General features: G+C 43.6%; 1 protein-coding gene across 1 annotated transcript in view; it reads left to right on the top strand.

Annotated features, from left to right (window-relative positions):
- The window catches only part of LOC122799695 (ankyrin repeat and KH domain-containing protein 1-like), a gene marked incomplete in the record, with an annotated part of 3928199 nt that overhangs the window by 2995439 nt on the left and 909226 nt on the right, over positions 1 to 23534 (top strand). Inside the window, 1 exon segment of the mRNA XM_044068930.1 lies at positions 4330 to 4425. Coding sequence (XP_043924865.1) covers positions 4330 to 4425 — 96 coding nt within the window.

The raw sequence follows: 23534 nt of genomic DNA, 5'->3' as shown, positions 1-23534 counted from the left end.
AGGCTACAGATTCCACTTTCACACCCTTCCAAAAATGAGAGGCATGCCAAACCTGCCACAAAATCAAAGGGCAGAGGCACAAAAACAAATTTCAGCTCTCATGGACATGAAAGCTATTCAAGAAGTACCTGCAAAAGAACAAGGTCAAGGGTTTTATTCCAGACTATTCCTGGTACCAAGGAAAGACAAAGATTGGAGACCTATTTTAGACCTATCCATCCTAAACGCATATTTACAGGTACCAAAATTCAAGATGCTCACATTACAGCAGCTTCTTCCCATGCTGGGCAAGGAGTCTTTGCTGGTAACATTGGACCTCAAGGAGGCATACCTGCATGTCCCTATCAGACAAGATTGCAGAAGATACCTCAGATTTCTTGCAGGTTCAACCCATTATCAATTCTCTGCATTGCCCTTTGGCTTATCTACTGTGCCCAGAGTGTTTACGAAATGCCTGGCATCAGTAATTGCCTTCTGCAGACTTCAAGGAATACAAATATACCCATATCTGGACGACTGCCTGATCCAAGCGGACAGCAAGGACATACTACTGCAGCAGCTGGCGTTTGTAATAAAACTGTTGAACTTTCTGGGATACACAGTCAACAAAAAGAAATCAAAACTAATACCCTCTCAAACAATAATTTTCCTGGGTGCCAGCTTGAATACAAACACCCAGATGGCCTACCTCACGCCAGACAAACAAGGGCAACTATCTCAATACTTCAGCAAAATAGCAAACTTCACCAGGCTGACTGCAAGGAAAGTCCTGCAGGCTCTGGGATTCATGGCATCGTGCATCCTGCTGATCCCATGTGCAAAGCTGCATATGAGGAAACTTCAATGGTACCTAAAAAACATATGCTCTCACCACAGCCACAGTTTGGAAACGATTATACCACTCATTCCATGTCTTCAAAAGGAATTTCTGTGGTGGGCTCAAACATGCCAAAGAAACATAGGTCTCCCTTTCTGCATACCTCAAGCAACTCAAATCATCACAACAGACGCCTCGGACTACGCCTGGGGCTACACATGACAGATCAGTGCATTCAGGGAAAATGGTCCCAAAAAGAGAAGCACCTACAAATCAATCAAAAGGAAATGCTAGCAGTGCAAAATGCTATTATGGCCTTCAAGGACCTACTGCATCCAGGCCAGCTATTGATAAGGACAGACAACACCACAGTGATGTGGTACATAAACAAACAGGGGGGAACTCATTCATACCCCCTGTGCAGACTAGTCGTGACCCTTTGGAACACAGCTCTGGAATTGCAAATCCAACTGCAGGCACAATTCCTGCCAGGGAAGGAAAACACACTGGCAGACAGCCTAAGCAGAAATATGACAGATCCGCACGAATGGAAGTTGCATCCTCAAGTTTTCGCAATGATAACTCAGGCATGGGGACAGCCAGACATAGATCTCTTTGCTACCCACAGAAATTTCCAATTGAAAAAATATTGCTCAAGGACCTATCATCCACAGGCCTGGAGCGTGGACGCACTTTCTTTCAATTGGACAACATTGACAGTCTATGCCTTTCCGCCTCTCCCTCTGCTGCCCAAAGTTCTATTAAAAGCCAGAGCAGAGAGGCCGAAAATGATTCTCATTGCTCCAGACTGGCCAAGACAATACTGGTATCCACTCCTGAAGAGCCTGACGCATTCCCCACCATGGATCTTACCTCTAGTGCCTCTTCTGTTGTCCCAGCACAACTTCAAAACCCTTCACAGCCAGCTCAAAACCCTAAATCTAGCCGCATGGAGAATCCCTTGAATTCCCAACAGACCCTCCTCTCCACGGAGGTGCAGGATGTCATCTTGGAGGCCAGAAGACCTTCTACTAGAAAAGCCTACTCCGCCAAATGGAAACGGTTTTGTGCCTGTAATCAGAAAAAGGGCCAGAATCCTTGGGTAATAAATTTACCTCAAATTTTACAGTAGCTAGCTGAGATGTTAAACAGTGGACTTTCCTTCTCCATCAAAATACATGCTTCAGCCATTTCTGCACAATACAACACAGATCCTCCTTTATTCTCTCATCCTCTCTTAAGACAGTTCCTCAGAGGGGCTAAGAATATAAAACCCCCAAGGAAACCACCAGTCCCTGCTTGGGACCTCAACTTCATATTGGAAAAGCTTACCCTTCCTCCATTTGAGCCAGCTGCTTCAACAGAACTACAATACTTCTCATGGAAAACAGCCTTCCTTCTGGCTATCACCTCAGTACGCAGGGTTTCGGAACTACAGGCCCTCATGGCTGTGCAACCTTTCATCATTTTCCATCAGGACAGAGTTTCCTTACGAACCAACCCTACCTTTATGCCAAAGGTAGTAGCCAGTGTAGCCTTGAATCAGACTATTCACTTATCTACCTTTTACCCTAACCCACAAAACAAATGGGAAAGACTACTGCATTCCTTGGACATTCACAGACAACTTTGTTATTATTTGGACAGGACAAAGCCATTCAGGAAATCCGAGCAACTCTTTGTGTCCTATGCTACAGGTGCTCAAGGAAAGGCTATCTCCAAACAGACAATCTCAAAATGGATAGCCCACTGCATACGCTTTTGTTACTCATTTCATGGAAAAGCTGTGCCTTCAGGCATCAGATCCCACTCCACAAGGGCCACAGCTACCTCTGCAGCTTTCCTCAGGGGGGTTCCTACCAAGGACATTTTGGAAGCAGCCTCCTGGAGTTCAGTGCACACTTTCTCCAAACACTATCACCTTCCACTTTACTCTACATCTAGAGTGAGATTTGCCACAGCTGTCTTGCAGGGCATCCTTGCTCCTCCTAGTTCCACTTAGTGCCTGCCACCCCTACTTAGCTTTGGGATTCAACCCATCTGTTATGACTGCAGCTGTATGCACGATGAACATAGTACAGTTTTGTACCTACCATAAATGTAGATGTTCGAGTGCTCATACAGCTGCAGTCCAGGTTTCCCTCCCTCCATCCCCTCTTAGGACAGGCCTTATGACAAACACCTTCTCATACAACCTATTTGGGGTATTCTTTTATGGTGTATTTGCTTGCAAACTACTGTTTTTTGATTATTCTATATTGCATGATTACATAAGTTTGTTTTTCCTTCCTTCTGGGGGCACCTGACATCTGGGGCAAGAAAAACTGAAGAAGATGGCGTCGGCTGGCTCTTTTTATACCCCTGCCACACTGACGTCAGGGAAGAAGTGACGACAACCGACACCGGACCTAGACTTTGGAATTCGGCCGACCGGGGACCCACCTGACGGCAGGATAACCCATCTGTTATGACTGCAGCTGTATGAGCACTCGAACATCTACTTTTATGGTAGGTACAAAACTGTACTTTCCTAATGTATTTGATTACTTGGGACCAGTGCATGCAACTAGTTTTCCCTTTGATTCTTGCAGTGAAGCTAGAATAGGTTTAAATGACCTTGATGTTAGTGTTTCACTGTTGCAGTCATTACACTTGGGTTATCCTGCTGACAGGCTACCCGCAGTTGGCCTGAATTCCAAAGTCCTGGTCCAGTGTCAGTTGCTGTCACCTCCTTCCTGACGTCAGTACGCCAGGGGTATAAACGATGCAGCAGAGGCCGTTTTCTTCAGTTTTCCTTGCCTCAGATGTCTATCCTTTGTTTTTTGATTTAATTATCCTTTTAATAGGATGCACCACTGATAAGTACAGTACTTTTAGATACATCTTGTATTGACTGATATGACAATGAATTGAAGTGGGTTGGCAGAATTTCCATTGTACTGAATGCTGTAAAATGAAATTATCATAAAAGTTAAGATCTACCCATTCAGTGCTAATTTTACTTAACTAGTTTTACTTGTAATTAACCTGCAACTGTATGTGCCTGTTTTCTCACATCATGGTATGTGTTAACTAGTTTTACTTGTCATTAGCCTGCAGCTGTATGTGCCTGTTTGCTGACTGCATGGTCTGTGTTAACTAGTTTTACTTGTAATTAACCTGCAGCTGTATGTGCCTGTTTGCTCACTGCAGTTGCTTTATTCGTTCTACATCTTCCTTACTCATCACCTTATCAAAATGAAGTTGAACTTTTCTTGTGTAACTGTTTTCATATTCTCTTGTGTTTTTAGAGATTGCGTTTGTTGTGTATTTGGCCTAGAGCATGGCTAATTCCTATATAGTAGATGTAACTTCTTTAGTCTTGTGCTTTATAGAGGTAAATGGGTTTGTGCCGCAGCCGCATGGATAGTGGTATGCAGTGACACTCATCAGTCATAAGATAGTTACTCTGTCATGCACCTTCTGCAGTGTTTTTTGTGGCTTTATTTTATTTTCCTGTCTCTCTCACACAGGGCCATGTCAAGGTGGTGCAGTACTTGGTTAAAGAAGTTAATCAGTTTCCTTCAGACATCGAATGCATGCGGTACATTGCCACGATCACTGATAAGGTAAGGGACAGTAGGTGTCTCTGCAACTGTTAAGCAGTACTTCCCTGCAGTTTACATATATAGTCTAATTGAAGGAAATAATGCATGCATTTGTATGCCTTCTGTGATAAAGATGCCATCCCATGCCTTCCATGATACAGATGCAGTTACATGCATACATGCCTTCCATGATACAGATGCAGTTACATGCATACATGACTTCCGTGACACAGATGCAGTTACATGCATACATGACTTCCGTGACACAGATGCAGTTACATGCATACATGCCTTCCATGATACAGATGCAGTTACATGCATACATGACTTCCGTGACACAGATGCAGTTACATGCATACATGACTTCCGTGACACAGATGCAGTTACATGCATACATGACTTCCGTGACACAGATGCAGTTACATGCATACATGACTTCCGTGACACAGATGCAGTTACATGCATACATGACTTCCATGATACAGATGCAGTTACATGCATACATGACTTCCATGATACAGATGCAGTTACATGCATACATGACTTCCGTGACACAGATGCAGTTACATGCATACATGACTTCCGTGACACAGATGCTGTTTTTTGTGGATGCGCTGCCATACATCTTGTACTTGCAGACCTTCCAAGGAGGGTTTCATTCTTGAATTTTAAAGTAGTTTTGAATGGAGATGCTTCTGACTTTCCGCCATTATTTGCATCATCATCAGTGTCAGTAAGAGAAGAGCAGCCTTCCCCCTTCGTGTCTGTTTAGTCTTTGCATACAACATTTAGCTTAATTTAGTACTGGAGTTTGGTTTTTTTTGGAGTTTATGCATCACTGCTAATTTTTTGTGTAGAGACTGTGGTGGGTCTACTTTGATCGAATTTTTAAGATAGTACAAATGCGCTGCCATATCAATCTCATAGCCTGGTAGACCATTACTATTCTTGAAAGTGATTTAACTCTTGCTCAATATTGTTTGAAGGGACACTGTGCCTCCCTGCACCTCCAATGTGGTTGCACCTCTTCTCTGAACTGTACTGCATCCAGGCTCACACCAAAGTGTGACAGTGACATTTTTTTTTTCTTACAAGTTAGTGTCATTTTAGAAATGTATGTAGAAGTCAGTGGTGTGAGAGCAGAGCCCTCGTGGAGGTCTTTACCTCTGCCACCCTAAGTTAAGGCTTTAGTACCAGATTCACATCCATGTAATTAAATGCTTGTCCAACAATATTAAGATCTGCAGTAGGATATAGCCACTTCTGACTTATTAATCAGATGACATGCTTGGGTAAGGATAAGCCTTTGCCAAAGTACTTCAGAGGGAGCTTCAGCACTTTTCGACACAGATCTTCTTTTGAGCTCTCAGACACTTGATGAAAATTGTTGCAGTTCATATAATTATTAAGGCTTTCATTTTCTAGTACCCAGGTACAGGAGGAATTTTCCCTCCAGGCACTGGCCAGTTTATGCTTGGCAGAATACTAATGTTCCAGAAGGAATAGTAGAGAGGCAGCAGAGGCTGAAGCACACAGGCAAGGGATGCCCCCCAGCTGTGAATACTCTTCTCCTTCCCCCACCTTGTCCACACAACAGCGTTTTAGAAAGTATATATCTGATGTTAGTCTTCATTCATTCCTTACTGATGGGTGTCAGCCTTATACCAAGCTCGTGCCAGCCAAAAACTCTCAAGCTAAGCTTTACCCATAGTGCCCTTCTCAGTTACCCCAGATCTCATTTGCTGCATTGCTGAAAACCCATGGCAAACCAGCCCTCGAGTAAGCCTAGGTAAAGAAATTTTTCTGAGAATCTTTTCCAACTTTTTGAGGATATGGACTATGATGAAGGGGACGGTCTTTTACGGTCACCCCCTGAAGATGTCTTCTTTGGAGACATTTTTGAAATCTTAAAACAGAGGGGTAATTGGAAGCCTTCCAACCCTTCTCCGAGGAGTCCGTCTTTCTGCAGGCATTTCGTGCTCGACCCGCTACCTGTTGGGTGACCCCACCTGCAGACGAGCTGATACAACTTGTGGTACAGAGGGCTTGGAAGAACCCTGACACTGTCGAACCTATCCCGAAGAGACCAGATAAAATGTCATCACCCTCTGAAGAGAGCCCACACTGGTCTAAGGGCCTTCCAGTGGATGCTATGGTGGTGGCGGCTGCCACGAAAAAAGACCTTGCAGAGGAGAGCCACACAGTCCACCCATCTCACCGGGAGTCCTGGGCGATGGACCGACTAGAGAAGCGAGTGTCTCCATCATCGCTATTCTGTCCTTGAACTATCTGGAACATTTTACTAGGCTCCAAAGAGATCTAGTTAATGAACTATCTGAAACCTTAGCAGGAAAAGTGTCTGACGGGGTACACGACAAAGTTGCCTCGCAGCTAGCGACCTTGGAATCTGTATCTAACTCATCCACGCAGTTAATGTCGCATGCAACCGAAGGGGCGGCTAGAGCTGTAGGTTCAGGTGTAGTCATGAGACGCCATGTCTGGATGCTCCTGTGATTTTGCAGACCCCTTTGTGTTCCTTCCTTAATGCTCCTATGGAAGCATCATCCCTGTTCGGCCCTAAAGTGAAGGACACGTTAGCCAGGTGAGAGAAGTACGGAAAAACCCTGTCTGGCGTAGGTGTATGATCTTCGTGTTTCACTGTTGCAGTCATTACATTTGGGTAATCTGCTGGCAGGTTGCCCTCAGTCAGCCTGATTAACAAAGTCATGGGTCTTGCGTCTGTTGCTGTCCCTTCTTCCTTGACGTCAGGGGTAAAAAACATGCAGCCGACGCCATTACATCAATCTTTGTTGCCGCGCGGTGCCCGAAGCAGAAGCAGTTCGCAAGTGCCGGTTGGCCGACTCCTGAAATTTTCGTTTTCAAGTTTCAGAACCGAAGTCTTCAACTAAAAAGCTAAGTATCCCGTTGGGGAAACTTTTTCTTGCTCCTTACCAATGTCAGTAAAAGTTAATAATTGTATTACTTGTGGAAAGCAAATACCTCATAAGGATTTTCATTTGTACTGTATTCCTTGCCTAGGCCCTGACCACGACCTACCTTGCTGTCGGTTCTGTGCTTTATTTAATCAACGCACTATCTGTCGTCGGTACATTTTTGCTTCTAAATATTTTGGATCACTGTTTAATTATCCAGAAATGACGTCTGTTAGCAATCCAACTACCTGAATACCTAAAAAAACGCAAAGAAAAAGACAGGCAGTTGAGGTCCAAAACTGCCAACGGCGCTTCTCCTAAGCCAGTCGCCGGTACTCAGTGAGGCGCTTTTGCAGCCCCTGATACCCACTACTTCTGATTCGCAGGCCTCTACTGAGACCCATTCGGAGTTTGGTGTGCCGCGAGATGCTTGAATTATGGAACCCGCGACTCTCTACCTTGGATGGGTCTGGAGCCTCTGTGCAGGCACTGGCTTCTGAGGGTGTATTCAGGCCTACAGATATGTATATTAAACCTGCGCCATCTTCAATATTAAGGCCAAAATCTCGATCTGTGTCTAAGAAACCGACGCCCAGGCCACATGTGCAGGCCCCTATGCCTAAAAAACAAATGATCCAAATGGCTGAAGCTTTAATTACTCTAATCAGGGGTAGCCAACCCCCCTTTCAAAGAGGCCTAGGGCAGAAATTAACTATGAATCTTTTGAACAGGTTTCTATTTCCTCTGACTCTTCCATTGAACATGATTTGTCTATACCTACTTATGAGGACTCTGATGCAGAGGATTCCATTCCTTCTGCTTCTCCCCCTGAAGATTTTTCTTTTGGGGAAACTTTACATACCTTAAGGGAACATTTCCACTGGGAAAGTCAGGATTTTTCTGAATCTAAAAAGAGACTTTGGGATTTTCTTCTTTTTCCTCAGCACAGGCCTTTGGCTATACCTCCTGTTCTAGACGTTGATGTGTTTTCAGAGTCTAGTATGGCTCCTGATTCTCTGCCTCCGGCTCCTTGTAAGCCAGACAGATACTACAAAATGTTCGTTTTACACTGCTGCAGTGATTACACTTAGGTTATCCTGCCGTTAGGCGGTCCCACAGTTGGCCTGAGTTCCAAAGTCTTGGTCCGGCGTCGGTTACTGTCACCTCTTCCCTGACGTCAGTGCGCCAGGGGTATATATGATGCGTCCGACGCCATTTTCTTCAGTCTTTCTTGCCGCGCGGTGCCCAAAGCAGAAGCAGTTTGCAAGTGCCGGTCGGCCGACTCCTGAGATTTTCGAAGTCGAATTTCAGATCCGAAGTCTTCAATAAAGCTAAGTACCCCGTTGGGGAAACTTTTTTCTTGCCTCAGACCGATGTCAGAAAAACTTAATTGTATTTCTTGTGGGAAGCAAATACCTCATAAGGACTTCCACTCTTATTGTATTCCATGCCTAGGTCCTGATCACGACGTCACTAGTTGTCGGTTTTGTGCTAGATTTAACAAACGCACTATAAAAAGACGTTTTGATTTTGCTTCGCACTACTTTGGCCGAAGGTTCAATTATACGATGCCGTCTGATCAGCTGACGACCTCAATACTGAAAAAATGCAAAGACAAGGATAAAGACAGGCATCCGAGGTCCAAAACCGACGACAAAACCTCTTCTAGGCCAGTCGCCGGTTCTCAGTGAGGCGCTTTCACAGCCCCTGACACCCACTACCTCAGAGCCACAGGCCGCTGCTGACTCCCACGTGAAGACATCTAGGTCTCTGGAAACTCAAGGTATTGGGCCTATGGAAACTAATCCCTCAGATGGGTCCGGAGCCGCTGAGCAGACATTGGTTTCTGAGGGTGTTTTCAGACCTTCACAACTTACCATTAAAACAACAGCCAAGACAAAGGTACCATTAAAGACAAAGAAACAAGTACAGCATTCTCCTGGGCTGTCCTCCATGCCTAAGAAACAGATGCTTAAAATGGCCGAAGACCTCACTATACTCTAATCAGGGGTTCCCATCCCCCTCCTGCTAAAAGGCCTAGACAGGATGCAGACTATGACTCATCCGACCAGGTGTCCATTTCTTCCGATTCATCCTCAGACCTAGGATATTCTTTACCCCCCTTATGAGGATTATGATGCTGAGGAATCAATTCCATCAGCCTCTCCGCCTGAGGACTACTCCTTTGGGGAAATCTTACATACCATGAGGGAGCATTTCCATTGGGAAGGCCAGGATTATTCAGAATCCAAGAAAAGGCTCAGAAGCTTCCTTTTATTACCTCAACACAGACCCCTAGCTATTCCACCAGTGTTAGACATTGTGGATGATGTGTATACTGAATCCAGCTTAAATCCTGATTCCTTACCTCCAGCCCTAGTTAAACCTGACAGATGCTACAGAGTCCCTGACTCTCACAAATTTCTGTATAAAAGCCCTGTTGCTGACCCTGAAACTATTTCTTAGGGACCCAAAGGAGTTCAGGCCTCATCAGCAAAGAATCCAGTTCCCTCGGGCAGAGATGCCAGAGCATTAGACAGATGAGGAAAGAAAGTATATACGTCTGCAACTTTAGCAATGAGAGCTTTAAATTGCCAATATCATATGTTAAAATACCAGCAATTTTTGATGTCTGTTGAAACAAAAAATGCTTCCAGATTCAGATCCTCCTAATATTAAAGAAATGCAGGATTTATTGCATGCTGCTGAACAAGTGGTAAAACGTACTTTGCAATGTGGTTTTGATTCTTTAGAGGCCTCCTGTAGAGCAGCAGTTACAGGCTCTGTCATTAGATGACATGCTTGGTTAAAAGAACATACGTTACCAGATCATGTTAAAGCAAAATTATTGGATGCACCTTTGCAGCAGGATGTGTTATTTGGAGTTAAGGCAGAAGAGGTATTAAAGAAAATGGAGGATAAGGCAAAATCTATGCAAACGGTGAAGGATTTCTTACATGTTCAGCCTCCTCGATTTAGCAGAAATTGGCCAACAAAGAATTGGTCCTTTCCAGTTAGACAGACCTCAAAGGGGCAGATAAAGACATCCAAGAGGTAGAGGTCAACCACAAGGTCCTTACAGGCCTCGACAGTGGGGTGCACCAGACCAGAAAGAAGGGGAAGACAGGCCCCAACCATATAAAAAGGAGACCCAATGACTTTCCACTACAGCTGCCAAACATCTCTCTCTTTGCAGCCCCCTTGGGGGGAAAACTGGCACTTTTCTATCACAATTGGCAAATGATCACCAAAAGACAAATGGGTTCTCAACATTGTATCTCAAGGTTACAGGTTCCACTTTCACACTCTGCCAAGGTTAAAAGGAATGCCAAATCTGCCACAAAATCAATGGGCAGAGGCACAAAAACAAATTACAGCACTCATAAACATGAAAGCTATTCAAAAGGTACCACAAAGGAACAAGGATTTTGCTCAAGACTTTCTGGTTCCCAGAAAAGACAAAGCCTGGAGGCCCATTCTGGATCTTTCTTCTCTAAACACTTAGCTGGATGTTCCGAAATTCAAAATGTTAACACTACAGCAGCTTCTTCCCATGCTGGGCAAGAAAGCTTGGCTCGTGACCTTGGACCTCAAGGAGGCATACCTGCATGTCCCTATCGGACAAAATTGCAGAAGATACCTCAGATTCATAGCAGGTTCAATGCACTATCAGTTCTCTGCACTGCCCTTTGGCTAATCTACTGCACCCAAGGTCTTCACAAAGTGCCTGGCACCAGTAATTGCATTTTGCAGTCAGAAAGGAATTCAAATTTATCTGTACCTGGACGACTGCCTGATTCAAGCAGAGAGCAAGGACATGCTTCTAAAGCATCTGGCGTTTGTAAAAAAGTTAAGTTGCCTGGGGTACACAGTAAACAAAAAGAAATCAAAACTGGTGCCCTCACAAGAGATAATATTCCCGGGTGCCAGCTTGAACACAATGGCCCAGATGGCTTATCTCATGCCAGACAAGCAAGGACAATTGACTCAATACTTTCAATTGATGACAACAAAGTCCCAACTCCCTGCAAGAAAAATTCTGCAGGCCTTGGGTTACATGGCATCTTGCATACTACTAATTCCATATGCCAGACTGCATATGAGGAAACTACAATGGTACCTAAAGAGTGTATGGTCTCAACACTGTCAGTTTGGAAACCGTTATACCACTCATTCCTTGCCTTCAACAGGAGTTTCGATGGTGGGCTCAAGCTTGTCACCTCAACAAGGGACAGCCTTTTACTCAACCCACAGGCAGGCAAACACTGACAACAGATGCATCGGATTACGCCTGGGGAGCACACATGGCAGGAAAATGTATTCAGGGCAAGTGGCCCGCAGAACAAAGGCATCTTCACATCAATCAAAAAGAGATGCTAGCTGTACAAAATGCCCTTATAGCTTTCATGGACCTGCTGCATCCAGGGCAACTACTACTAAATACAGACACCACCACAGTTGTGGTACATAAACAAGCAAGGGGGCACTCACTCCTAACCCCTCTGCAGACAAGCCACGACCTTGTAGAACACAGCTCTAAACTATCAAGTTCATCTGCAAGCACAATTCCTGCCAGGAGAGAAAAATACACTGGCAGACGACTTAAGCAGAAACATCATGGATCCCCATGAATGGGAATTGAATCCACAAATATTCAGAATGATAACCCAGAAATGGTGGAGCCCGGACATAGATCTGTTTGCATCCCCAATGAACTGCCAGCTACAGAAATTCTGCACAAGGAGTTACCATCCACAAGCATGGAAAGTGGATGCCCTCTCATTCAGCTGGAAAAACCTACAAGTATACGCTTTCCCACCACTACCTCTCCTTCCAAAGGTACTCTTAAAAGCCAGACAAGAAGAGCCAAAGATTATCCTGATTGCACCAGATTGGCTACGACAGCACTGGTACCCAATCTTAAAGAATTTAGCACAAGGACCACCCTGGATTTTGCCTCAAATCCCACATCTGCTGACTCAGCACAACAATCAGATACTCCACAACCAGCTAAAGACCTTAAACCTAGCTGCATGGAAGATTCCTTAGTCAAGCAAGCAATGCCTCTCCCCAAAGCTGTTATGGATGTCATTCTGGAGGCCAGAAGGCCTAGTACCAGGAAAGCCTATTCGGATAAATGGAAGAGATTCTGTGCCTGGAACCAGGCTCACAACCTTGACCCTCTTGTCCCAAACATTCCTCAGATATTACAATATTTAACTGAGATGCTGGACAAAGGCCCCTCCTTTTCATCCATCAAGATCCACATCTCTGCTCATTACAACACGGATCCACCAATTTTCTCTAATCCTTTGCTAAAACAGTACCTCAGAGGGGCTAAAAACATAAGACCGCCCCATAGAGCACCTACTCCAACTTGGGACCTCAACTTTGTTTTGGAAAAAATAACTTTACATCCTTTTGAGCCAGCAAACACAGCAGAATTAAAATATATCTCTTGGAAAACTGCTCTGCTCCTGGCAATAACATCAGCATGAAGAGTTTCAGAATTACAGGCACTAATGGCAGTGGAACCTTTCCTCATTTTCCACCAGGACATGGTGTCTTTAAGAACTAACCCTACGTTTAAGCCAAAGGTGGTATCAAGTGTGGCTTTAAACCAAACTATTCACTTGCCAACTTTTTATCCAAAACCACAGAATAAAGGGGAGAGACTACTGCATTCTTTGGACATTCATAGGCAGTTACACTTCTACTTGGACAAAACCAAAGCTTTCAGAAAATCTGAGCAATTATTGGAAGCATATGCTGCAGGAGCACAGGGAAAAGCCATTTCAAAACAGACTATTTCAAAATGGATAGGACGTTTTATACGTTTTTGCTATACACACCATGGGAAACCTGTACCTAGCAGCATTAGATCTCACTCCACTAGGGCAACAGCCACTTCAACTGCCTACCTCAGAGGAGTACCTGCCAAGGATATTTTGGAAGCAGCAGCATGGAATTCTGTGCATACCTTCACCAAGCATTACCATCTGCCTCTCTACTCTAAATCCAGAGCTGGCTTCGCCACTGCAGTGCTGCAGGGCCTAATAGCCACCCCCTAATGTCTTATAGAACCAGCCTCCCTACGTCAGCTTTGGGATTCTGCCCAAGTGTAATGACTGCAGCAGTGTAACACGATGAACATAGTACAGTTTTGTACCTACCATAAATGTAGGTGTTCGAGTGTAGACACTGTTGCAGTCCAGGTTACCCTCCCTCCTTCCCCTCTTACTTGCTGGTACGTACCTATGTCTTCTACCCTTTACTACCTATGGGGAGTATTTGCTGGTAAATGAAAGTCGTTTGCTTTTCTTATGTATGTTTTATTAGCAATTTAAATTGCCTGCCTATTTGGGGGCACCTGACATCTGGGGCAAGAAAAACTGAAGAAAATGGCGTCTGCTGCATCTTCTATACCCCTGCCGCACTAACATCAGGGAGGAGGCGACAGCAACCGACGCCGGACCAAGACTTTGGAACTCAGGCCGACTGGGGAACCGCCTGACGGCAGGATAACCCAAGTGTAATGACTGCAGCAGTGTCTACACTCGAACATTTACATTTATGGTAGGTACAAAACTGTACTTTCTGAGGACGGAACAGACACCCATCAGTAATCAGTGAATGAAGAACAACAACACAGATGGAACGTTATGGTAAGACATCACTTCATTTCTCCATTGATATCTCACTAATAGGAAGTGACAACAGATTAATGAATGAGGGATGCTCATGTATGATCAGGGTGCAAAATTTATTTTATTTGTTTTATTGATAATTATTTGCCAGGCCAACTGGTCCTAAAAATACCCTTATTAGTTGAGGCCAAGGGAGAAAATCTCCAGTACAAAAATACAATTTACATTTAATTACTTTTTTGAGAGTTCAAGAACCATACAGAGTCGCAAAAGATAATGTTACAAAGTGAAAAACGTTATATAAAAATGTGCAGTACAATTTTAAAACCATGCAATGTGATATAATTTTTTGGTCTTGTAGTGAAACAATGGAGCTTCAGTTGAACCAAGTTAGTGAAACAAAATGGGTTAAATGAGTATCCAAACAATTTCAACGCTGCTCTGACACAATGAAGGCTGTCCAATTACCGAAATAACCAAATATCTAATTGACTCCAAAAATGACCGCCAAGTATAAAATAAAAGTTTATTCACTATTTAACAAAAAAGAAAGAACTGAAATAATGAACGAACATTATAAATAAGGTAACAGATTTAGCACTTTCATCTCCGTGCGGAGACTTCTTCAGAATCCAGTTACCATTTAAAATTAACATTCTTTTATAACAAGCAATCCTTCCTCATTGGTCTATCAACATTGACATCATGAATAGTGTAATAGTCACCTTGGTTGTTTTACATACTTCTCCAAAATAATATAAAGTATAGTTTTAGAAGGAATAGGAACATCAAGAATATCCTTGAGAAGGATAAAACAACTTGTAATGGTAGTACTAGAAAGCATGGGACGTTTGCATGTGGTAGATGTGCAGAATGTTGCTATATTGCTAGGTTGTAGGAGGTTAGAATTGCTTGTCTACAAATTACACTTAGAGCTAAGAAATATTATAGCTCTTATTCCAAAGGGGTGGTGTATTTAGTATTCTGCAGAGCCTGCGGATGCTACTACATAGGAAAAACTGAACGCAACCTCAGATCTAGAATATACGAGCATATTAGGGACATCAACAAACATAATAACAACAATGCACTATTTAGACATGCGTTGACATGTAAACAAGCTGATTTTAAGTTTTGGGTATTAGAGGAGATTGTGCACCCAGAAAGAGGGGGAGATTGGGAAACACGGCTGGAGTACAGGGAGATGATTTGGCAACTTAGGTTGGATACATGTGGTAACAAGGGACTCAATGATCACATTTCTATTGGTCCCGCATTAAAATTGTTGGCAACTGACCCTAAGAGGTATAAGTGATAAACACAATACTATATGAATTTTATAATAGTGTATTATTTATATGATAACTGACCTGAACTGACAAAATTCCAGTTTTAGATTGTTTGTACATTTCATGCTGTAAACTGTTTTAGATCAATACAATATTTTATTATAATATTTTAAATACAGGGCATTTTATGTATAGGACATTTTATACATAGGACATTTCATAATCAGTTGTACAAGTAATAGGTTTTGGAACATTTATTAGTAATTATTAGTATTTACAAGTATTCCTATGTATTTATAATTATATTTATATACGATATATATGATGTATTAACAGCATTCAACTAGCCCCACTATGAAATGAGAAGTATGTAAAACAACCAAGGTGACTATTACACTATTCATGATGTCAATGTTGATAGACCAATGAGGAAGGATTGCTTGTTATAAAAGAATGTTAATTTTAAATGGTAACTGGATTCTGAAGAAGTCTCCGCACGGAGATGAAAGCGCTAAATCTGTTACCTTATTTATAATGTTCGTTCATTTCAGTTCTTTCTTTTTTGTTAAATAGTGAATAAACTTTTATTTTATACTTGGCGGTCGTTTTTGGAGTCAGTTAGATATGTGGTTATTTCGGTAATTGGACAGCCTTCATTGTGTCGGAGCAGCATTGAAATTGTTTGGTTTTGGCAGTGGATGATTCATTTTGGTTAAATGAGTATCCGTTAACATTTATAAACTATTGAAAAGCAGCTGAGATGCAGGTTTGTTGGCTGATAGGAGGAAAAGAAGGGGTGAGGTGAAAAAGGTAAGAAAAAGCAGGAACGATAAGTGAATAAAATGCTGTGTGGGAGGGGGTGTAGGTTAGTGTGTGTGAGTGTTAAACATGAGAGTAGGAGGATAATGAATGGCATAATGTCATATGAAGAAAGTCGTGTGAGAAGACCAGAGCAGGATGAGGAAATGGAAAGTTGAATTCACTTGACTTATGACCTTTGAAATGAAAGGTAGTAATTTGTGAGTTCTAACCCATAGGATGGGTTAAGCTAATTTGGTTTCATCAGGAGATGAGCAAAACATGAGATCAGCAGGTAGTAATATTCCTGTTTAACCATTTAGGTCCACTGGATACACAGTCCCTTTTCAGGGTTGATCTGGGAACAATGTTTGGTTTAGTGACTTACTCAAGGCCACACACTAGGCAAACAAGGGCTGAGGGAGAGTCGTACCCTTTATCACAGGAGCTATAGCTTGCAATCTTAACCTCTGTGATAATTACCAGACAGAGTTCAAAGCCATCTCCTGTCTTCATAGGAATGTCTCGTAGCTCCCCCAGACCTGATTACACGGGCAGAATCAAGTCTAAAAGACTGACTGACAACCATAAAGAGGGTTCCTCACCCGGGGCAAGGGTTATACTCCATTCTTTTCCTTGACCCCACAAAAGAAAGGTAGTGTCAACCAGTTCTGGATTTCTTAAGTCTGAGTAAGTTTTGTATCCTAAAATGAAGTATGTTCACCCTTCAGTGCTTTTAGCTTCTTGTCTATGGACATTAGTTGCCTGGTTGAATGAGTCATCCAAGGGGCTGGATTTGTTTCAGCCTTTTTCATTCCCTCCAGTACAGTTCTTTTGAGTGTGAACCTTTAACCCCCAGTGGATATCGCTTGAGCCTTTAATACAGTTCTAATAAATACTTCATTGATAGATGTCAAATATCAATAGAGCTGTGTTTGCCGTTGTGTATACTTCGATAAAATATTCTGATGCTTTACATGTAGCGTGGTTTTGGAATTATTAATGCAAGTATGAGCAAGCAATATTTGATGCCTAGAGGTGTGCAGTAGGAGGTAACTACAGGAACGCCAGGAGGCAGACTTGGCTGTAATGAGTTTAAGGGGAATGTACTCTTTAACATGCTATTAAGACTGGTATTAAATTGCAGAGCAGTTTCTTCTAGGGGTAATGTTAAGTTCCAGTGTGACATCCCCACTCAGGGCCAGTAATCAAGCGGCCCGAGTCCTCACCACTGGCACTAGAGAGGGACGTTCATTTGGGACAAAAATGAACACCCCCAGGTTTTCCAGATGCAGCTCCCTGCATCAAGCATAGTTTCCCTTAAGAGCACACAGGGAACACAGTCCGGGGTCTGGTTTTCTCTTTCCATCTCCATCCAGGTCCCCAGTAAGATTCCCCACTGGCACAGCTATAGAGTTGAGACCTCAGCTGAGTGTCCAAGCCATGTTCTCCACCACACACACTATGAAAGCAGTACTTTGTGTTCCTGCTCCAAGCAGCCGACGCACACTTTTGAGATTTGATTTTCACACACACACCTGGGAAAGGCTGGCACAGATTTACTAGCTATGCTGCCTTATGCCCACACTATAAGTTAGTTAAACCACCACCAGATACTGCATAGCCAGCTGCTCTAAGGCTCTTGCAAGGCTACCCAGTTATACTGAGTGAAGTTAATATTGATACATATGGTAGTTTGACCATATGGTAGTTTGACCAACAGAAAGGCTTTCAGGAGTGGCCAGAGCTGTCATCAAATATATATATGCACGTACTCTCAGATTAAAATATTCTCTACAAGACCAGCCACAATGAAACGTTTAAATGTATTTAAAAATATATGAAAATACTAAATATCTGTTTTCCATAAACAGCAGAGTTTGTCACAGGAAATATTAAAATAACACACGAATAGATTCACACAGATAAAGAAAAATTGTACTTAACTAATCTCACTATATTTCCTGACTGATCTAACGAATTACTGTTCCTTGGTTCACTTACACTAGAGCAAGGCAAGATGAAGTAGGTGAAGGGGTCCTTTGTCAGGTTCCAAAAATGAGACTTCAGTCTCACCTAGTACTAAAATATTTTTAGTGATGGATTACAGAATGACATCACATACATCTGGTCATCTGACTTCTGTTTCCCATGCCACCCCCCCCTCCCCTTAACGTCTAGAAGCCGTCAGGATTTAGCACGTGTGTCGATAAACAGCCTTGAAAAGATCTGCTGCAGCTCCTGGAAGTCATAAATCAATTTCAAATCTCCACCATTCCATTCCAGAGTAGCAATTAGTTCACCCCAAAGGTGATGCAGAAAGCTTCCTATTACATACTTTGTCTCTGGCTGCATTAAAAACTGTAATCTACAGTCTTTATGGCTTAAGCCAGGTAATTTAATTTCAAACTATTTTCAAAGTTAAGTGGATTGAGATTAACTACTTCCAGCATCCTGTGTTAAAACATATACATTTTAAAGAGTTACAATAATCCATGTATATTTATTTTTCTCTCCAGCAGGTCACACTGTTGGTACATTTTAAACACACGCATCTGTACAAATCAGTTTGATATACAAACGACACAATTCTTTACAAAATTCCAGCTAGCTGTGTGGCATACGTTACACATCCACTACTCAGCTTCTCCTGTCATAGCTGGCAATAACTCACATTGTCACATCCAGTTATTTGTATTGCAGTCATGAAGTTGTATTCAGTGAAGAGTGTAAGGTTGCACACTACTTTTTAATACTGCAGTTTTGGATAGAGTATAAAACCTATTGGCAGATATAAGCATATTGTCACTTGGGAGATTAGGTGAAGTACTAGTTTTGCATGTTTTACCAGGTTTGTTACTTAATATCCAGTTAGAGAGAAGCATTTTTAGTGGAATTGTATCTGGTTGGAGAGTACCTATAAGTTGAGAGAACAGATATAAATTAATGCTGATAGTGGAATTGTCAGCTATGATTTGATTCCAGTAGGTATTGAAGTTGCCAGGTTATGAAGGTTTCTTGGGCTAAGTATTCACCCAGGGTGGTATGTATTCAGCTGGATGGGATGTAGAGGGTTATAATTATTTTCTTATTGGAATTGACTTTTAAGATTTCTGCATTGCTGCATCTAGGTTTGTAGGTTATAAGGTGATAGTTGGAGGTTGTTTGTGTATATAATAGTAATAACTCCAGCTGTTTTAATTATGCAGTCAAAAATGAGGATGTTATACCCTTGTGGGAGAATTTCTGTATCTCTGATGTCGGGTTTAAGTAGCTACTAAAATATCAGGGTTTATTATGGGATATGAAAGCATGTACATGTTCTTTGTGTTTCACTGTTGTAGTTCTGATGTGGGATTTTCTGCTATGGAAGCCCTTGGCTGGCCCGACAGAGTAAAAATATTTTTCTCCTGAGGCTGGCAGACCTCTTACCCTGACTTCAGTATGCTTGGGTATAAAGGGAGCCAGCTGGCGCCATGACATCAGTCTTTCTTGCTGTTGGAGCCAGAAGCAGTGTTTCAGTGCATCTGTCAAATAGCACCAGAAAGAAGACTTCTAAAGCCAAGTAGCCCATTGGGGAACACTTTTTCTTGCTTTAACTCATGTCAGATAAGGTTAACAACGGTAGTCGCTGTGGTAAACAAATCCCACACCTAAACTTACATACTTTGTGCGTTACCTGTTTAGGCCCAGATCACAATATCCCTAGCTGTCATTTTTGTGCCTGTTTCAATTCTAGGACTAGCAGGTGTAGGGTCAAAATCTTAGCTAGGCATCGTAGTCAGCAATTTTCTTGGAATCACGTGTTGGTGTCTACTGATCGTCACAAGGTAAAGCTCCCTAAGAGTAAGAAAGATAAGGGAAAAAAAGACCCAAGCTTAGCGCCTTGGACGACACCAAGTCCCTGTTTGCCAGTCCCCCAAGGCTTGTTATTCCTGAGGAAGACTAGGCACTTTCCCAGCCCCCTTCTGTGACTGAGTTGGTGGCACAGACCTCTGTCAAGACCCATTCGGAGTCTGACATGCTGTCAGGTCCCTGTACGTCAACACAGGCCTTGGCTCTTAGTTCGTCGGTTGGGTTCAGACTCACTCAGCAGACCTCTGCTTCCGACGACCGATCTTGCACTGGTGACTTTCCTTTGAGGCACCAGCCTGCATTGGTTCTGCCTTACAAGGAGGCTGGCGTCCAGATGGCGGACTAGCTTAGTCCAAAGCCAAAAGCTGTCCCTAAAAAGGATTCTACCTCAGGGCATATGCCAAGGCCTACCAACTCCCACCCAACAGGTTATCAGCAGGACCTGGTCTGGTTAGCTGAAGACCTGATCTCCTAAGTCATAGCTAGGCAACCCCACCCTTTGCAGCCATCCCTGGGGAAAAGGAAGAGGATCACTCACCAGAACTTTATTCTGAGTCTTCTGATTCGGATGAGGATTCTGTCCAGGAAGGGGATCTGTCTTTGAGGAAGGGACCCCTCCTTACTTCCTATGAAGACTCTGATTCTGAGGAAAATCTGCCTTCAACTTCACCTCCTGAAGACATATCCTTTGGGGAAATGCTCCATGCCATGAGGGAACATTTCCAATGAGAGGCAAGGAATACCCACAATCTAAAAAGACAGAGAGCTCCTTGATCTCCCACAACACACATCTCTGGCTGTTCCTCCTGTTTTGTAGATGGAGGAGGATGTTTTTATGTACTCTTTCCAGACTGATTACATCCAGCCCCTCAAAGAATAGGTTTTGCAGGGTGCTGGACTTGCATCAATACGTCTTCCAAAACCCCTCTGCTGACCCAGAGGTTGTTGCCCCAGGCCTCAAGGGAGCTAAGGTCAGCTCTTCTAAATATCCTTTACCTACTGACAAGGAAAGCAGGGCCCTGGATTGGTTTGTTGAAGTCTACACTTCTGCCACCCTAGCCATGAAAGCCCTTAACTGCCAGATATGCTTCTATTCCTGTGTTGCAGTATTTTTGGTGTGGGATTTCCTGCCTTCAGGCGACTCGTACATCGACTCCTATACAAAAGCTTCAGCTTGGCTATTGCAGCTGCGCGGGACGTCAAACATAGGGCCATAAACCCGGAACCTTATGTGTGACGTCTGCATGCACAGTCCTCAGAACTTTTCAGCCGCAGACTACTTCGCATCATACGATTGCTCTCCAGACGTCGGATCGACTATAGATAAGTAACCCGTTGGGTTTTAGCATTTCTAATATACTGATCTTTCGCATTGTTTAGTCTTGGTTGTTTTAGCTTTCAGCTGATGTCAGGGAAAAAGGGAAAGGGCCATTGCGGGTGCCAAATTCCCCATAAGGACGCCCATGACAAATTTATTTTCTGCTTAGGCTGGGAACACGACCATAACGTCTGCCCTATTTGTAAATCTTTTGTGCCTAAGACCTTGCGTAGTTGTCTGGCAGCTTTAAATCTTTACTTAGAAAACCAATGCCTCAATTGGCTGGCGCTCAGGATGGATCCCGCTTCGGAGGTCTCCCAAGAACCTCCACATAAGAAGGCCAGGATGCCCAGGCCTTTATCACCTGCTGCTTTGAACCAGGATGCCCCTCCAACTACCGATGTAGGAGTTGAGTGCTCGGTGGATCCATCAGCTCCATTGACCTCCCTCGCGGAGGCCAATGCTCGGCCGACGACCGGCATGTCCATGGAGCTTACTCTGACACAGACGCCTGTCGATGTCGAGGGGGAACCAGATTTGGTGGTTCTTTCGACCGAGATCCTGACCTCAGATACAGCCACTACCAAACCCAGTTCTAGACCGGTTCTTAAGACCACTCCAACCAAAAAGAAGCAGAAAACAAAACCTATTACGCCTGCTTCTGAATGCCCTCCAGACTGGGAGGCCTTCACCTCTTCTCTTATGCAGGCATTTGTGGCCCTCAGGCCTTCTGCCTCACCCACAACTACGTTGTGTCTGCTAAGCCTTAGGCCTCCCTCTGCTAAGCCATGGGAATGGAAGAAGCAGAGGGAGGCCTAGGGCTTAGCAGACACAACTAAGTTGTGTCTGCTAAGCCCTAGGCCTCCCTCTGCTTCTTCCATTCCCATGGCTCCCCTCCTGGAGGAAGAAGAACATGAATCTTTCTACTCTTCCTCGGATGAATCCATCTCTTGTGCATCCCAGATTGCTTCTCCCAAGGAATATTATTCTCCTGATGAGGATTCTGTGGAAGGGGATTCTCCACCTGAAGACATTACATTTGGTGAAACCATCACCAAAATGAAAAACTATTTCAAATGGGATACTTCCCAAATGACAGAAACCCAAAAAAGATACTTTGAACTGCTGCAAGTGGAGTTTCCATTCGCTACAGCTGTACCCCCTGTTCTTCCAGCATACTTGGATGCCTTTACTGCAGCCTCTAGAAAACCTGACTCACAGCCTCCTGCACCTAAGTGCCCCGACCGCTTCTGCAAGGTGCCAGAGGATCACAAATTCCTCATAAAGCCACCCTTAGCAGACCCAGCAGTGATTGCCACTGCCCGATCAACAGTCTAGGTTGTTACCTTCTGCCTCCCTGTTGTCCACTGATAAAGATAGCAAATCCATGGATAGGCAAGAAAGGTGTACACTTCTTCCACTTTGGCCTTCAGAGCCATTAACTATCAAACACACATGACCAAGTATGCCCTGGACTTAGTATCCCAAGCCACGTCTATGCTGGGTTCAATTCCTGACACTCCCATTAAGACAGACATCTCCTCCAATTTATCCTTAGCCCTACAAGTGGCTAGGCACTCCGTAAGATGCAGCTATGATGCTGCAGAAGCCTCTGCTCGCTCTGCAGCATCAGCATCTGTCCTTAAGAGATATTCCTGGCTTAGACTACAGAATCTGCCAGAGGACTTAAGTCCAAAATCTTGGACCCCCCCTGGATCACAACTTCCTCTTTGGAAAGCAATATGTAGCCCTATTTAAGAATCTGCAAGAAAAAAGCAAAGAATTACAGGATATAAAACATCTCCTTGTATCCCCTATACCCAAATTTTATAGGAACTACCCAGCTAAGACTATCTTTGTTAGGCATAACCCACATTCTGCTACCTCCTCCTCCTCCAGACGAGGAACTAGAAGACATTCCTCATCCAGGCCTACAACCCTTTCAGGACAGGGGAGGTCATAATGCGCGACTGCCTTGCCCATCTCAGCCCGCCTTACCCCTCTGTCTCCCCTTCTGGCAAAAAATCACTACAGACCAATGGATATAAACCATTATTCAAAAAGGGTACTCTCTATCCTGGAGACAAATTCCGCCCTGGAAGGACATTCCATTTCCCCCCAAAAAACAATGCCATCTCCTTCCACAAATTTTGTCAGACCTGCAACAACAAGGCACAATAGAGCCTGTTCCCACAGGACAAGAAGGAAAGGGATTCTACTCCCGTCTGTTCCTGGTCCCTCGAAAGGACGCTCCCAGGAGACCCATTTTGGCGCTCCTTCCTAAACCTTT

The sequence above is a fragment of the Protopterus annectens genome, chromosome 4.part0 (genome assembly GCF_019279795.1).
Source record: "Protopterus annectens isolate FY-2018-M chromosome 4.part0, PAN1.0, whole genome shotgun sequence".
NCBI lineage: Eukaryota > Metazoa > Chordata > Ceratodontiformes > Protopteridae > Protopterus > Protopterus annectens.
Note: the sequence above shows the minus strand (reverse complement) of the source record. Positions and strands in the feature narration are given on the sequence as shown.